Genomic DNA, 18,246 nt, shown 5'->3' on the forward strand with positions numbered 1-18,246 from the left:
TTATAATTTTAAAAAATCATGATTTAAATATTTTTATTTCTTTCGGAATGTACCATAAGACCAGTTCATATTGATATTAAATATTAATTTAATAAAAGAAAAAAGAGAAATGGGAGGCCACAAACAAAAGGGAATGATTCTGTTTTTTACTGGTAAGCGACGAGTGTAGTTGAAAAACGGAAAACGCGTGGGTCAATATATCATAATAGAGAGCTACTGAAGCTCAAAGGTTACCGGCTACTGTCTAAAATGGTTTAAAGTTTCCGTATGGACCGTACAGATTTCCTGGTATATTTACTACTACAACTGAATCAGGTAATATCAACCACACTGATTTCTTGGTTAACTATTGGTCGAATTCCATTCCCAACCACTCGAAGCGAAACACGTGTTGGTAGAGATGGACCTGAGCTCAGGGGAATATCATATGGGTTTCTCTAGACAGAAGGCACTGAAGCTGCAAAAGAAGGGGGGGCCACATGGTCGGCTACTCACACACGCACTATCTTTAATGGACGAATCACACGTGTGGACCCCCTCTCAGCATGGGAGAAGGATAACTCCAGCTGAACCTTTTTCTTTTCTTGTCAATACATATACCATACCATATCGATTAGATATAATTCGGATTATAATAATGTCATGATTGTACACTATATGACCCGATAATTTTGAACATATACCATCACAGCACAAAACAACTACAAAGAAAAACTAACATCAGTGTATCAAAATCTATATAATACCAATTATTAATGTCTCAAAACTATAATAAAATATATAATACCTTAAATAATATTATAACACGAGAATATACACAAAGATGATATGAATAAAATACAGTAAAAAGAAGTTGCACTCAGAATCAAAATTGCAGCCTGACTAAGCACAACAAAGAAAAATAAATTTTAAAAAGGAAATTAAAAACTCACAAAGGATCCACAATGCCCTTCTAGAAGCCATCTTTCATCCACCTGCAAAGCATCTCATCAAAAATTTTCAGGCATACCTTCATTGTGAATCACCTCTGCTCCGGATCTGAGTCTTGCCATACAAAATTATTTTAATGTTGCTTCTTTTACTAATTTGATCAAACAAATGAAGAAAACCAAGTTCGATTTTAACTTTCAAATGATAAACCATCACGAGAATGAACATGTTGCGTTAAGTAAATAAAAGTCCAAGATAATCTGATTAAAACTTTCACAAGCAACCACACTAGACTATGTTGCTCCAACGTTTCATTTTGCTAAAAGTATCTCTGTCTGACATATTCGATAATGGGGGCGGGAATATGGGCCCTTCAAATACATGGAAAAGCTTCAAAACTTTTTAACATACTTGTGTCAGACAAATATCCGTATCTGACACCTAAATCCAAGTAACATAGACACTAAAACTTACGAAAGAAAAGAGAGAGCAGCATACCTGCATATCTCCTTATGAACCCTTGCCATTAAGTGACAAATGCACTGGTTTCTTTTCTTGGCCCAAAGAGAGAATTTCTTGCATTCTTTCCGGCCAATCTGAATTCAATCTACGGGCAAAATCTTCCACCTCCCTACACAACATAAAAAGGACTGGTAGGGCTAATCTATAAATTTCCTCCAAAATCGTGTTAAGATATTAACGTTGTTGCTTCATCAGGTACAATATTCATCTTTGTCTGCGTACCAATTGAAGAATATGCAAACACTAAGCCTCATGGCAAAATCCAGGGAAATGTGACCACTTTGTCTTTCAATGCTCCAGAGAGTGGAGAAGAAGAAGCAAGGAAGAAGATTTACAAGGAAAAATCACCTTACCTATCAATTTTTTCCTTCAATGTCGGATCAATCTCATCATCAATATCACCGTCATCAAACTCGTTCTTATTGGGAAAAATATCATCTTCGACATCCTGTAAGTTTGTGGTAGCACCAACACCGGGCAGAATCTGACCAACTTCAGCACTACGGCATACAGAGTTAAGACCATTTGACTCCTGAACATGATAACTTCAGAAACCTGACAGTATTGAAAGAAAGAAAAAAAATGAATGGAGAGGTCCAGACCTTATTATGGTTTTTAGTGGCTTCATGAGCAGATGTGCTCTTCAGCAAATCTTTTCTTCTTCGGTTCTTCTTTTTACTCTTTGAAGTTTTAATCCCTTTAGAATCTGCAAAATAAAATTCCCTTACCTCCTATGAGGCCTTCAGAAAGAACTAAAAAAAGAAGACTGGGAAGTTTCTGGTACACATAAAGCAGCACAACTTTAAAATATTACAATTGTGGTGTATAAAACTTATGTAGAATTAGAATTTTAAACAATTTATCCATTACGAGATATCCATAAAAGAGCCTGAAATCTCAACAATTTTTAACTGTAGTTTGTTGGAAAATTATTCTTAGATTAAGTTCCTAGACCATGATGATTGAAGGAAACATCAATTATTTTTTAATCCTATGCTATAAAAAGTTCGAAACAGGTCATCTTGTAACATCTTCAAAGAAAGGTCCTATCCTTTTGATGTCTTCATAATTTACCATCAAACAGGATTCTGATAAAGGAACACAAAACAATTTGCTTTTCTTCAATTTTGGCCCCTATCATTCACTCCTCAGTCCCTCACACTCACAAATGACTGCAGAGAAATAGAAGACATTTGGACATTGGGATTGACACATGAGACGCAACCACAGGAGCAAAAGTGCTAAACTATTCTTTATAGGAGGAGCTATTTAATCAGTAAAACCATCTCTTCTGCTAATTTAAGCAGGTCAACCAACCAAAATAGTCATGAAACACAGAAAGTTATACAGAACTACAATCATTTGGACGGAAAAATAAATATATGCTGACAATCTATGTTAGAGAAAAACTTAAGTATACCTCCATCATCTCCGTTAATAAATGACAAGAGGTCATCAACTGAACGATCATCAACAAGCTCTTCGTCAACCTCAACATTCTGAAACATAGAAATCCCGACTTATTTGCATGCATTTTTTAAGTAGGGAGTTGAAAAATGATGCCTTGAAAAATTAATTGACAAAGCAATGTCAACCATATAAACATGCTACTAAGAAGTAAGAAGTAAAGCAGAACAGCTAATAAATAACCAGCATTAAAGCAGCAGAAAACAAGAGCCCAGTCACCTTTAGTTTCTCCCTCTCTTTTAGTTCCTTTCTCTTTTTCGCATACAATCTATTTAACAGTCGAATGCGTGGGTCATCGGTGGCATTTTTCAGAGGCTCCAGCTTTTCTTCCTAAACCAACAAAGCAAGTTCTAAAATAAGAAAAGAGATTAAGAGAACAGATAAAAAATAAAGCAGTTTCAACTAGCACCAGACACCTCAGTAAGATCATCAGGCAAATGAAATATCTCACGTATCTCCTCAGGGGCTTTCCCTTCAATAATTCGTGCAAGGGCACGACTAGTAAGATCAACTAGAGGCTTTAACTGAAGGCTGTCAGCAGCAGATGTCAACTCACAGAGCCTCTTTGTGTCCATTCGGATAAACTTCTCATCAAAAGATTTGCGCTCCTTCAAACAGGAACAATAACATGCAAAGGAAGGAAACAAGGAAGATCAGAGTCAGTTTGTTATATGGAATTGAATATCCTAGAAACATGTTTTCCTTTTTCCTTTTGCAAAAAGAAGTGGCTAAGGAAATCAAGTATACAAAGAAAGCCATTCTATACCTAAAGAATGGAATTTTTTGGCTCCATTTATGCCACTCCAGAAAGATTAAACATCTACTAAAGAAAGCAAGAGGAGAGCATCAGACATAAGAGGCAAATGCTAATTGAGAATTACGTTGAACCTACCTTGTTCGAGCGGCCAGGCACCTGATGAAACCGACAATATTCGAGGATTAGACTTAACATGGCAGGATTGACTTGCTGGGGAAGAGATATAGCATAATTCTTGGAGGATCCCATGCCTTTTTGTATAACTTCATGACATATCATGGGACAGAACATCGCAATCTCCTGTTCAACTTGTTGGATTGAGCCATCAACAGTTTGAAGCCAAATATAAGACTTCATTATCTGAGACAAATCCAACAATCCTTCAGAATCAAAACTTAAGGATATACTCAAAAACAAACCAAGGCTACTAAAGTATAATTGTCAGGATTGCAAACTGTTACAAGAAATTCTATGCCATCTACCAACTAAACAGTTAACTCAATCCTTCCTCTACCCAGTCTGAGTTTGAAGTTACCCATATCCCATCATTCAAACACTCAAACAACATATTTTCTGGGTACTCATTGAACCCTACTAAGCAAACTATGTAAGGCACAAATTTCACCAGACAGAAACATAGTTTTCATTCACAACATGGTGTCCATCTAACCAAACTCAAGGAAGTTTTAGACAAATTTGTTAAAAATACAAAAAAATAAAAATCAATCTAGCCCATCTCAAGGAAGGCTATACACATGATGGCTAAAATACAAACAAACAATAATTGTTCACAGCACAGTAATTAGGTCCTTGTTACACCAGAGCTATTTTGCTAAATACCCAGGATACGTATTTGCTAGAGAAGTACATGTAATCATGAACAATATGTCATTTATGCTTACAAAAGGAACCCTAAAGAATACAAAAGAATCTGCTCTAATACAAATAATAAATATCAATCTAGCCTATCTTAAGGAAGTTATAAACATAATGGTTAAAAAAACAAACAAACAATAATTGTTCACGGCACAGTAATTAGGCCCATGTTACACCAGAGCTAAATATTTTGATAAATACCCAGGATATTGTATTTGCTAGAGAAGTACATGTAATAATGAACAACATGTCATTTATACCTACAAAAGGAACCCTAAAGAATACAATAGAATCTGCACTATTGTAGGATATATAGTAAATGATTCATAACCTAAAATGTAAAATAAGAAAATAGAAAGTAGGATGTACCTTACCTCTGTTCATTATGATCAAAGGGAAAACAACACTATAAACTTACCTCAGGCTTTATGACTGCCATATCAACCTCTGACATTTGAAAGGATATTTGAAACACAGAAAAAGGTATCTATGTACAGCTTATTGTAGTAGTATACTCTGGCACTCAAAAGCTTGAATACAGTAAATCAGACAACAGCTATGCACTTCTTAAGTGACATAGACTCTCAAACCTGTAATAAGTTTCCCAAGTACTATTAATCAGTGGCAAATTTCTCTCTTGCATGAACATTGATTCAGAAGTAGATCTCAATAGGTACGTAAACCAGCAATTTGATGCTGTTCAAGCAGGAAAATGAAGAAGAAAGAATGATATGCAGCAGGGTTACAGACAGATCTTTCAGTTTTTGTTAAATAACTGCACAGTTAAACAATTGTATTAAATTAAAGTCAAGCTTCCGCATTTAAGTAGTAATTAATAAACAGGTCACAACATAAACTGACTCTGTCAAACGCATTTTTAATTAATTCTGCGTGTGTTTGAGCCTAATAGTATGGTTTCAACAAATGAGGCATAACAAGCCGTTAGAAATACAAAACTCTGAATTAATACATGTTCTTGCTAAAGCTAACACTGAAATGTTTGCTCTATCCCACTACAAGACAAAACTTGAGTATCTAAGGCCTCATGAATCATGGCACAACCATTAAGCATACAGATAGTTTCAACGGCAGCAAACCAAGCAGGATCCATGGTAGTATTATTCCCTGGAAAAACTATTTCTAGTATTACAACTATTCCACCTCTATTACCATTTATCAACATAAAATTCATCAATTTAAATTTTAAAATCAGTTGTTCAACTTATGGCAACTTAAATCATTACCGCGAAGAAAAGCTAGGTGCCTTGCCAGTTGTTAGAACTACCGAAATATCACATGGCAGCCAAAATTTTCATTTGCCAAGTTTCTCGAAAAAAAAAAAGATAAAGGAGCTGTCTTTCTTCCGTTCTAACAGTTCTTTTACCCAAAAACAACTTCAACAGCTTGCAGACTAAACGCTAACCTAATATCGTGCATGCATCAATTATTCTAAAATCTAAATACAACGAAGAATACCTAATTCATGATTAATTTTTTTTCATTTTCCTATAATTCTTTTCCTGTTTTGCCAGTCACATTCGTTTTCTCAGAAAACAAACATCTTCTAATTAATAAAAACACATAGAGCAACAAATCAACATAAATAAATCTAAAAATCAAACAAAAATGAATTAATCACAGTTCATACCTAGCTCACAGAGCCTGAAAGCTAATTCACCGGATACGTATAAATTAAACAAATTTTAATAAAAAATAATAAAGTGGAAGACATTTCTGTCGCAAATCAATCCGTTAAAGAAACGAAACAATGAAGGAATGATTCAAAAAAGTAAGTCTATACAGGTAAGTGTAAAAACGATTTTCTAGTTCTTTTCGATGCTTAATATATAGTAATTCATTATTTTCTTTTTGAAATTTATAAGCAATACGTCGTTGTATTGAGTGTACCTTCGAGAAAAAAGCAGTGGAGATTTCAGTGCTTTCGAACTACAGAGATATGGCGGTGGTCGGCGAACTCAGAAAGGATAACTGACAGAGAGGGAGGCGAGAGAGGAAAATAGTGTGTTTTTTTTTTTTTTTTGGGGTGTACTTTTTAAAATTTTAGTTAATTACATCTATAGTCCATAGTTTTGTAATAGATCAAATTTTGCTATTAATCCTTGCACAATATGTAAGTTTTAGATTTAGTCACTATATTCTAATTTGATCATGCACATTTCTTATTTTAAAATTTTTATCTTAAAGTAGCTGTTAAATCCTGTTATTTGCAAAATATTATGCAACAAATACATCATCACTTGTTTAATGTCATGTCAATTTGCTATTTTCACAAAAAAAATGTTATAGTTAATTTATTTAACAACTACCGTTTGAATCAAAGTTAAAATTTCAAATTTTAAAAATAACGAAAAATGATCAAATTGGAGAATAAAGACTAAATCTATAGCTTGCGCATAGTACGTGGCTAATAACAAGATTTTACTTCGACCTAAGAGGCATTCGCAGATGGCTTTCCGTCTCACATCACTTGGTTAGTTTCCCACATGAGGATCACCTGGATAGTCCCTCGTCTCACATCACTCGGTTGGTCAACCGAACATCTTGTCCTCTAAACCACCAAGTTTTAGTGAGAACACACCCATCTCCTAGAGGGAACTATCAAAGGACCACTAGGTGTAACAACCTTGTACCGTGTCAAAGTAGCACTGCACCTAACGATAACCCACGTACAACGACCTTGCCACTTGATCGACCACATGATCACCATGTCCCAGATTTGTCGGTGATGTGGCATTACTGGGCACAAAACCTCCCTCCATATAAATACCATTTAAGATGATGAAGGAGGGATCTTTTGCCTCCTCTACATCCTTAAGCCTTTACCTACATTCAGTCTCCCTTGCTTTTTTATTCCTCTTTGACTTATGTCCTTTTTTGGCTTGCCACATATTTAGATGAACCAATTCTCCTAGCGCCACCACCTTTGCCTCCTTATTCCCTCCCTTATTATACACTTGTATTAACAAATAAATGATTTTTTTCAATTAGAATTAACATTTTATGTTTTATCAATCAAATTAATTAATCACATGTATATTGAATTGTGCTTTGTGAACTAGCTTAGGAGGAGACTCATCCTTAAGTATATACCATAAATGTTTGTAATTCACTTTTTCGAACATATATTTATACTTGTATGATTAGTGATGTCGAATTTTTAAAAAGGATCCCTTCAAATATTTGGCGAGTAACTTTGATTAAATTTTTTTATTTGACTTTATTGGTGCTTTCATGACAAATTTTAAAAAGTGTTACAAAAAGAAGCTAAAATAATGTTTTGGTAGATTAATGTTGTACTTTATAAAATTATTAAAATATAGTTAAGAAAGATTATTTGTATCTATTATCAATCAATAAATAAAAAGGCAGTTATTGTCTATTGAGTTTTAGCTCGTTTGGCATAGGCATCGTTATTAATATAAGAGGACGTGGGTTTGAGTGCATTGAAGCGTATTAAACTCCTATTTATGGGTTGAGAGGAGCTATGGTAATTTTAGGCATTGTGTCAAAAAAAAAGCATATATAATTAGAATCTATAATAAAATTTTTAAAAAAATAAAAATCCAATATAATTAAATTAAATCACAAATTTTTACATGAAATAAACAAATAAATATTCTTTTAAATCACGATAAAAAAAATCTGAAAATAAAATAATTGTTAAGAACATTTTCTCCCCAACTTGTAAGGCCCTTGTTTACTTCGAAGTTCAATGGAAAAAAGTCTTTTAGGTGAAATCTCCTTCTTTCATATATATTGTCATTGACTTTATGATTATTCTTAACCACATCTCAATTCATCCATGTATTAAATTATCTAAAGTTAAATGTTTTTTTATTAAATAATAAATATAGATTAAAGATATTTTTAATTTTTATATACAATTTTTAAAAATATATGCTTATGATAAGATATAAACTTGTTATACATCAGTGATCACCAACCCGAGTTCTAGATAAGACCTGGGTCAACTACCTGTGACCCGAATAGGTCCCACCAAATGATTGAGTGCGAAGTGAACCACGTGAGGACAACAAGGGAGTTCGGTGATCTAGCTCACAAGGCGAGCTCTCGAATCCAGCTCGCACAAATTGAGTGAGGATCGCGGCCCTAGTCCACGTATACCCAAGGTGCTTGCTAAAGGCCCAAGGTGCTCACAGAAGGGAGATCACATGTTCTGCAGGCGACCTAAAGTGAAACACGTGTCCAGCGAGCCTAAAGCCCACTTAGAATGTCAGTTCCAGGTAGAGAGAGGACCATGTACATTGCAGGCAACCCAGGGCGAAACACGTGTCCAGCAGGCTCGGAGCCCGCAAGGAATGTCAGTCCTAGGAACAATGGAGTCGAGACAAAACAGTAGGGTCAAGTTGCGAGCTGTGATAGTATAAATACCCAAGTGCTTCTGTTGATGAGATACGAGGCAAAATTACTCAACAATTGGTGCGATGAGCATGGATAGACTTCCGATCATCAGATTTCAACAAGTTTGGTTCTCTTTTCCTCAGTTGGAGAATAGAAATAACTCACCCAAATGAGAATTTTTCCCTTCAACCTTTTATCAGAACAAGCTGGAGCCTCAGGCTCAAGCGGTCAACATAATGAAACGAATTTGTTCGCCGGTAGACTAGAGAACTTTGGCAATGCAGTTCGTCAGAGAGTTTCTAACCCTCTAGACCTGAACGTTTCTGTCGGCCAGGGGTTGCCGCTCCCTCCTAACCAAGAGGCACCCCCACAATAATTTTTTACCCTCCAAGAGAAAATGAGGTTCATAAGGGAGCAAATTGCTACTCAAGAAACACGGTTCAAGCAACAACAAGCTTTTCAGCAGGAGCTGTTTAAGAAATCAAGGAGGTGAGGAGAAATGTGCATTTTGATAACTCTAGTTTTCAAGACAACGTCAACACACACGACGAGGTATCGGGCATGCAGGTGAAAGAGTGACAAAATGAGATAGATGAGTTATGAAGGGATGTAAAAGCGTTACACCCTGAATCTCGTGACATGGATTGGCTATTCTACTCCAACATAGATTGCGGCCCCAATCCGCATATACCGAAGGTGCTTGCTGAAAGCCCAAGGTGCTCACAGAAGGGAGATCACGTGTTCTGCAGGCGACCTAGAGTGAAACACGTGTCCTGCGGGCCTAATGCCCACTCAGAATGTTAATCCTAGGTATAGAGAGGACCATGTACATTGCAGGCGACCCAGGGCACAACACATGTCTAGCAAGCCTAGAGCCCGCACGAAATGCCAGTCTTAAGAACGATGGAGTTGAGACAAAACAGTGGGGTTAGGTTGTAAGCTGTGATAGTATAAATACCCGGATGTTCCTGTTGATGAGACACGAGACAAAATTACTCAACAAAACTTAATATTTCATAATCATCTTCTCTTCAACTTTATCATTTCAATTAAAACCACATTTGGTTTTTATATCTTATATATATTTATTATATAATTTTTTTCACCTACATCATAAATGTATCGTAACATAATTTTTATTATGTGTTTTGTCTCATGGTCTAATATAGAGCTTAAAATTCTATATAAAACATAATAAAAATACAAAACTGATAAATTGATTTGTTAAAAATATGCAAAAACACTAATTACTAATATATTAAATTTTATATAAATATATATTACTTCAACATATTTTTTTAACATTAATTTCATTATGGAAATATATCTGCTCATTTTTTGATAAGAAATAATGCCTAGAACTATCCATAGTTCCCCCAACTCTTAAAAATAGGAGGATAATGCGCTTCAACGCACTCAAACCCATGTTCTCCTGCACTGACAACAATGTAATGCCAATCGAGCAAAGACTCAATCAACTACTTAAACATAGTCATTATTATCTATGCATAATTATGCTTCTTTTTTTTTTAATTTGAGAAATTAATCACTTCATTTTAATTTATCAACATTTGAATCTTTTACTTTATAAAAATAAAGAAATTAATTTAATTGTTAATAAACAAGTGATTTTTGTTAATTTGTTACATATAATTTGTTGAAATGATTTTTTTTGCTAATATATTGGGTATGAATTAGGGATAAATCTCAAAATTACACATGAAATTTGGTTTCATGTGCAATTTTACACAAAAATTTTGATTTTTGTGCAATTTTATACATAAAATTTTGATTTGATTTAATTATCACAAACTATTAATATAATTACAAATATAACATCATTTTATGTTTTTATATTACATATACAAATAAGTACATTTATCTAATATAAAAATAAATAGACGTAGCCATTTCTTTAAAGGTATACAATTGGGTCAGAATTAAAATTTTATGTATACATTTGAATCACAATCAAAATTTCATGTGTATAATTGTTCCAAATCATTGTTCACATATCAGATTGCACATTGAATCGAAACTGATGAATAATTTTGAGTTTTGTCCTCACAAATTATTGAGTTGCTGTTGAGTCAAATTTAACAATTTAACTAATTTTTAAAATTTCATAAAATAAAAAAATAAATTAAAATAAATGAATTAACTCTTTAAAATATGATAATGAAAATTCATTCATCTTATCATCTAATCATTCCAAGTTTTTCTTTGGGTCGTGGTTCAAGAGAAGTGGGCCTGTTCCATATAAAAATTTTATAATTTTAAGAGTTATAAACAAAATCATAAAAGTTATATATTTTTTATATATATTGTGATTTTTTAATAATTTTTTAATTTGTTGTTACTAAGGTATTTTTTTTACCTTTTAGCCTTATTAGTTTCAAAATTTCTAATTTACTTCTAATAAAAGAGTAGGGGTCAGATTGAATAAAGATGTAAAGCTTGATGACTAACTTTGTTATTATATTATATATATATATAAAGCGCTAAAATAAACATTTAATATTGCAATTTTAACGGAGAGGCTATTTTGCTCACTCATCTAACGTACAAAGACCACTTTGCCCATTTTTTCAGTAGATGGGCTAAAGTGCAATCTAGAGTATAGTACAGGGGGTTTTGCAACAGTTTTACCAATTATTTTGGGCCACATGTTACTTTTACCATCATTGATGCGATAATTGTAAGTTTTTCTTTGGGTCATAGTTCAAGAGAAGTTGTGGGCCTGTTTTGGCCTAGCTAATACCGTCACCCAAAGTTGAAAGAAAAAGAACACAATACACGGAAATAATTTGGATACAAAATTATGAAAGATCGAAGAAAGAAGATAAAAGAATTTTATAGAATAACAATTTCAAAATGTCCCCACAAAGAAAAAAACAAGAATTTAATATTAAAGTATACGCCAAGGTCATGAATTAAAACCTCTGTGATATTAACCTCAATATCAGCATGGCCCCCACTTCCTAGTTTCCTTACACGAAATTGAAATTTTAACCAATAGATTTGAACTCTGCATTCCACCGTCACTCACGCGCCGCCGCCATGCCTTAAATATCCTCACCCGTGAAACCCTCATTTACCATGCAATTTTTGTTCGTTGATAATCTTTTCAACAATGGCTCCCAAATCTCTGCCATGCACGTTGACTTTAAGCCCATATTTCATAAACAATGTCAGCGAAATCTTCTGCTCCACCTTATGCCCAGGCGCTACCGTCAGCTTATGCCTCAAAAGCGCTGCCGCTGCCACTGATTTCATTTGAAGATAAGCCAAGCCTCTTCCCAAACATATTCTTGGCCCAGCATTGAATGCCACGAATTTGTACGAGTCGTGCATGATGAATTCCTTGCCGTCAGCCGTTAACCACCTCTCGGACGGAACTCGAGGCAATCATCACCCCAAATCGACCTCATTCTCCCCACCGAGTATATTGAATATGTCACCGACGAACCTGCTGGCACAAACGTTCCGTCCGGAAACACGTCGTCCACCACGACATGCTTTGAATCCTCCGGCACCGACGGGTATAGCCTTAAGGTTTCAGATAATGCTGCCTTCATATATATCAATCGGTCAACTTCTTCAAATCCTAAAGGCTCATCGAACCATGTTGACGTGTCAATACCACGTGTTTCGATTAGGACGGTGCAAATTTCATGTAGAATTTTATCTTCAATAGTTGAATGTTGAGTGAGGAGCCAAAAAAACCAACAAAGAGCAACGGATGAAGTGTCACGTCCCGCTAGAATAAAATTCAGTGCAACGTGTTGGAGAAATTCCTCCGAGTAGGATTCTTTTTTCCTCATGAATCTTGAGAGCAAATCGTCGTGTGGGTTCCCATCTTTCTGCTGACTCAGCAGTTCTTGCTTACGTGTAACGATCACGTCGGATAAATACTCATTCATGTGGACGAGGCTTCGGCTCAGACTGGCTTCTAATCCAAGCCGAAGCCATTTCTTAAGCTTCCATAAAACCTCTGGCAAAATAAACCTTTGAAGAGATGCTTCGGTGGCTCGGTCAAAAGCTGAAGCGAAGCCGTTCTCGGGGAGCCGCTGAGCGCATGTTTCCGGGTCTTTTCCAAAAGCTAATCCGCAAATGTTATCAAACGTGAGCCGAAGCAATACATCTTGTAGATCAACCGGCTCGCTTTTGGCTTGAGCTTCTTCAAGGATGGGGCAGAACCGGAACTTGATGGCTCGAGTGACCCACCGAGCCATCGCTTGGCGAAGAGTCCTGGTGGTGAATTCCAGCGCGGCAGTCCTCCTCTGGAATAGCCACGTGTCACCATCCGAGTTGAAGATTCCTTGACCGAGCAGATCATGGAACACGGACTGCCACGTAGGACCTTTGGGGTAATTGTCGAAACGCGTCTTGAGGATGTGTTCCAAATTCCTCGGATCGCACGTGACCGTCACGAGACCTTGTTTCCGGGCCAAGAACGGGACGGCACAAATGCAGGTCTGGTACGTCCCACCGCAAGCACGGAGGTTGTCGGAGATCCAGTCATGCAAGCGGTCACAGTTCTTGATCAAGCCAGGAAGACTGCCCAATAGAGGCCAGACACGTGGGCCACGAAGAGGCCGTGAGATGAACGTGAACCACAGTAGGTAAGCTGTGATAGCTGCCAAAAGGAGCAAGGCAGTCGATATATCCATACTATTACAACTATAACAAAACAACCCCTTCTACCGAAGAAATTTTCTCAGGAAAAAACAAACTTTATTTTTCTCAGGAAAGACTATTCCTCAAAATGGGTATTACTCAGAATAAAAAGCAAAGTGAAATACACTAAGAAATAGGATTTATAGGTGAAATTATAAAGAGAAGCAATTACTAGAGACAGACTGTTCCCTTCAATTGCACCAACTTGTTTCTTCCTTTCTTTAGTGTCTAACCATCAGATGCACCACCATAAATGCACTGAGAGGTTGTTGAAACTCCTTAAAGATCAAAAAAGAAAAGAAAAAACACTAGAGGGTCTTAAATTCAAGCATTGAATAAAGAGAATTAAATGAGTTTAGTTGAGGAACCAAGACAGACAGATAAAAGACTGTAAAAAATAAAATATAAAAGACAGATGATGGCAATGAAGCTATGGAAAGAAAATAATGAAAGGGTTCAGACAGACCAAAACATGGTAGAATGTTTTGTTTTGGTGCAGTTTAGGCTAAATAATATATATATAGCTAAGGGTTTGTGATTTTTATAGCGGTGAGGGAAGAAGAAAGGGGAGGAGTGGAGGGGTGTCTTAAATGAAACGGGTTAAGTCATGTGGGCTTTGGTTAGGTGAGCAATTCACCACCAACAATTTACTACCAACGCTCCATGCAGACAAGACAAGCATGCAGCCGCTGCGTGCCTTATTTTTCAACATTCTTCCATTGACTTCTCTCTTTTGATTTTTTTTTAATCTCTGTAACTGTTCCTGGAAGGTTCAGCGAATATGGATTTATATATGGGTTAATTTCACCATTAGTCCACAAATTATGATTTTTGGTTTTAGCATTAAACACTAGCTTAAATCTAACACAGGGCATATTTAAAGCACATGGATTAAATTCTAAATATATGTATAGCTACTGCATGGACAGTTTAGACTTCACGTGCTAAGAACAACACAATACAATTAAAATATAAGAGAGCTATTTTTGAACACATTAGATCTAAGCTGTTCACGTGATAGGCACAATTTTTAAATTTTGATCTAAGTTTTTTAAATATATTTCACATTCGAGGTAACGTTTAACACTAAAGTCGATTGCTAGGCTAATGGAAGAATCTAATTTGATACAACACTTATATTTTGAGGACTAACATAGATTCTGAACCATAATTTAGGGACGTATAGTAAATTATCCCTTTATATATTTTACAAACAAATTCTTGACACTCTGATATAGATGCGGAGGAAAGTTTGACTCTCTAAATCTTTAAATGCTTTCCTTTGTTAAAAAAGATATGCCCATTTTGCCTCTGAATTCTGAAACTCTGCTACTTTTATCCTGCTATATGAGAAAAAAAAAAAAAAAGAAGTCAAATGCATATCGGCACACACACCTGAGAAACACTGGTTCAGCAATCTGCAGCGTCATGTAAGATGTACCGTATACATAGGTCATGGCAATATATAATTGACTAAATAAAGGGGTTTCGTAATTGGATATATTATGTACACTTTAATATTTAATTTACTCTAAGTACCAAATTTGATAAAAGATGGTAATGCTTTTTTTAATCATATCGTGTCCTTTAAGGCACTTAATAATCTAGGAATTTACTTCTCAAGTTTGGTGTGTATATATTTATTTTTTAGGGTAAATTATAAAGATATTCATGTAATTATATATATATATTATTTTAGGTGTTTAAAATAAAAAAAATTTATAATTTAAGTATCTACGTTATATAGTTTAATCATTTTGATCATTCCCGTTAAAATCATAAACGGTAAATTGACATGATAGTTAAAAGAATATGTTTAATAATAAATTTAACCCTAAACTTTTATATATTATGTTGATTTAATCATAAATCTAAAAATTAACTCTGAATTTACAATATTCTCAACTGGATTCTAATTCTAAAAAATTCAAAAAATATATAAAATTGCATAAATATTTTTAAACTATAGTAATAAATTTAAATTTTATATTAATATTAGTACTAATTAAATATAATTATATTAATATTAAATAAAATAAAAATCCCCATCCCAAACCCTCTCCCCCACCATCGTCCTCTCCCTCTTCCCCTTTCACATGAACGACAAACTGTGGCTTAGGCTTAGAGGGTAGTGGGCAAAAAACTAGTAATAATTTTGAGAGTAGCTGTAAAACGGGGGAGGGAGATTGCGGCCGGCGGGGAGGTTCAGGGGTTTATTTTATTTAATATTAATATAATTATATTGATTTAATATTAATACAAAATTTATTATTATTTTTTAAATATTTATATATTATTATTTATTGTCAACAATTTTTTTTTTTATTTTTATATATTTTTTGAAAATATTTATGTATTTTTATATATTTCTTTTAACTTGTATTGAGAATATTTGTAAATTTTGAGGGTTAATTTTTTTTTAAAATTATGACTAAATTGATATAGTATGTAAAAATTGAGGTCTAAATTTACTATTATACTTATTTTTTAACTGCCGCATAAGCTTGCCATTTGTGATTTTAATAGAAGTGAACAAAATGATCGAACTATACAACTTAGTGGTAGAGATATTTAGTTGAGTGAATTATTGTGGGTTAGAATTCAATAATTTAATTTTAATACTATATTAAAATGGAGATTCCAATGGTTGAATGTAGACAACATTAGAAGTAGGGGAGGTAAGAGATTTCTATACTATTTGAATATCTATCCCTTGAATTTAGTTGGATAAAATCTTTAAATCATTTTAATATAATCTTTCTTGGAAAAATAAATCTCGAAACTTAATCACATTAAAAATTTTCAAAAGATTCTTGCATGATTTGATTTTCTTCACGTTTTGACTTCAATAAAATACTGCAGTTAAAGATGTGTCTGAAGAATCTAAAAATTTTTGATTAAAAGGTGCCAATCAAATATGACAAGTTAGATTATCTTTTACATGCACGTTAAATTTAAATTTTAGACGGTCCAACATTATCTTTGTTTCTCTAGAATTAAAGATTGAAGCAATAATGTAGATTGTGAGTTGTGAGAAATTTTAAATAAAGAAGTAAAGCGAGATGTTAGAAGGTTTGAAACGGTAAAGGTGTCAATTGGAAAGTAAAATTGTTAATAAGTATACAAGTCAAGTCAACATATAATTTTTGTCATGTAAAGTGAAGAGAAGAAGAAAGCCTCAACAAACATATGACTTTTTTTGCATCATCCTTCACCCATGTTGCAACCCTAAAATTATTTATAATCTATCCAGCAAATTAATGTAGTTGGTTTTGTATCGGTTGGTGCGCACTGTATCAATAATAAATAGAAATGGTCATTTTTTTTGTGCTGATAAAAATCCCGATTCACAGTACTAATTGTATTGATTTGTTTCAACCATTTCTCGTTACACAGATCAAAACATTACGTACCGGTCGAAACAATAATAATGTTGAAAAATAGATAAAACTATCTTGATTTTATAAATATATATTTCGGGTAAGAGTTTAGGATAATATTTTAGTATTTAAAATGAATATCTGTGAATTGCAAATCTGCATGAGTTAATATATAAAATAATACTAGACTATCACATTATATAATAAATATATTTATGAAAACAATGTTTAAATAAAAAATAAAACTCATAATTTACTTTTTACCTCCAACTCAATAATACTAATTATTTTCTATACAAGGCTTCGCTCGTTCAAGATTGTAAAGCAATAGTTTTCCACTTGTAGATTTTACAATTATCTTGTCATTCTAAAATCCCAACAAACGTATTCACCTTAAGTGATTCAATCTTGTATCGCTTGGTCCAATGCTTATGTTGGTTTTGGCCTTACTCATTCAACACCCACATGTCATGACACCACCATCAATATTCGACAATCAAACTAAATCAACTGATTAAAGAAAAAGGATTAAATAGCTAAAAATAAAATAAAAAATTAATGATTATATTATAATTTTTAAGATTTAATGATTAAAATGTAATTTAAACCATACATAAATTACAAAATTTTACTCTTTTTTTTCCTCTCATCGTGAATGTGCCATAGTTAAGTGTAATAAAAGTATTTGGTTTTGTTATAATATAAAGGTCGTAAACTCTTAATGGCATTTTAATAAGGTATATGAGACTTTTGACCCTCTAATTTTATAAAAAAAAAAGTTTTTTTAGTCTTCATTTAATTCTTCACCTCTTTTAATCTTTGAATTTGTATTATTTGTCAAATCATTCTCAATGGATGGAAAAGTTAATGTTTGTTAACTTTATTGACATAAGATTCACGTGGATTGTAATTGTATGTCACATTAGCAATTAATTAATTTTTTAAAAATTTTAAAAATATTTTTTCTTATATTTTTATAATTTAATAATTTTTAATTTTTTTAAAAATATTTTTTTATAAAATTTTTGAATCTTTTAAAATTTGAAAAAATCAATTTATTGCTGACGTGGAATCTATTCAGCAATCCACATATATGTCACATCAGCAAAGTTAACGTTAATTAATTTTAAGATAATTTGATAAATAACACAAATTTAAGAGCTGAAAAAAATAAAAAAAATATACATAAAGGACTAAAGTAGTTTTTCTTTTTTTTTTGAAAAATTAGAGGACGGAATAAGTCGGGATTCC

General features: G+C 33.5%; 1 protein-coding gene and 1 pseudogene across 10 annotated transcripts; both read right to left on the minus strand.

The window, feature by feature from the left end:
- Window positions 1–169: 169 nt before the first annotated feature.
- Window positions 170–6,614, minus strand: LOC121202916 (SKP1-like protein 21). 10 transcript variants are annotated; one of them, XR_005916796.1, is made up of 11 exons: window positions 6,461–6,614; window positions 4,971–5,142; window positions 3,812–4,036; window positions 3,336–3,527; window positions 3,139–3,249; window positions 2,873–2,951; window positions 2,055–2,158; window positions 1,806–1,984; window positions 1,429–1,561; window positions 933–974; window positions 170–578 (listed from the first exon to the last, which is right to left on the minus strand). XR_005916796.1 is itself a non-coding variant. In XM_041098300.1 (10 exons), exons 2-9 carry the CDS (start codon window positions 5,004–5,006, stop codon window positions 1,441–1,443), a joined length of 1,047 nt encoding a protein of 348 aa, XP_040954234.1. In that variant the 5' UTR covers window positions 5,007–5,142; window positions 6,461–6,614; the 3' UTR covers window positions 709–974; window positions 1,429–1,440. The 10 variants fall into 10 exon arrangements, 7 of the variants coding, with proteins under 7 accessions (XP_040954234.1, XP_040954233.1, XP_040954235.1 ...); XR_005916797.1 differs by having other exon boundaries at window positions 933–1,038; XR_005916798.1 differs by lacking the exon at window positions 170–578 and having other exon boundaries at window positions 709–1,044; window positions 1,429–1,666.
- A 5,159-nt stretch (window positions 6,615–11,773) lies between these two features.
- On the minus strand, window positions 11,774–14,146 carry LOC121219825 (cytochrome P450 86A8-like; annotated as a pseudogene).
- Between the last annotated feature and the right edge of the window lie 4,100 nt (window positions 14,147–18,246).

Source organism: Gossypium hirsutum, chromosome D08 (assembly GCF_007990345.1).
Source record: "Gossypium hirsutum isolate 1008001.06 chromosome D08, Gossypium_hirsutum_v2.1, whole genome shotgun sequence".
NCBI classification, from domain to species: Eukaryota; Viridiplantae; Streptophyta; class Magnoliopsida; order Malvales; family Malvaceae; genus Gossypium; species Gossypium hirsutum.

Coding starts and splice junctions, on each gene's coding strand:
- LOC121202916 (XM_041098300.1), bottom strand. CDS start 5,006: ATGTCAGAGGTTGATATGGCAGTCATAAAGCCTGAG. Junction 2,952..3,138: donor AAGAGAGGGAGAAACTAAAG/GTGACTGGGCTC, acceptor TCTATGTTTCAG/AATGTTGAGGTTGACGAAGA. Junction 1,985..2,054: donor CCACTAAAAACCATAATAAG/GTCTGGACCTCT, acceptor TATCATGTTCAG/GAGTCAAATGGTCTTAACTC.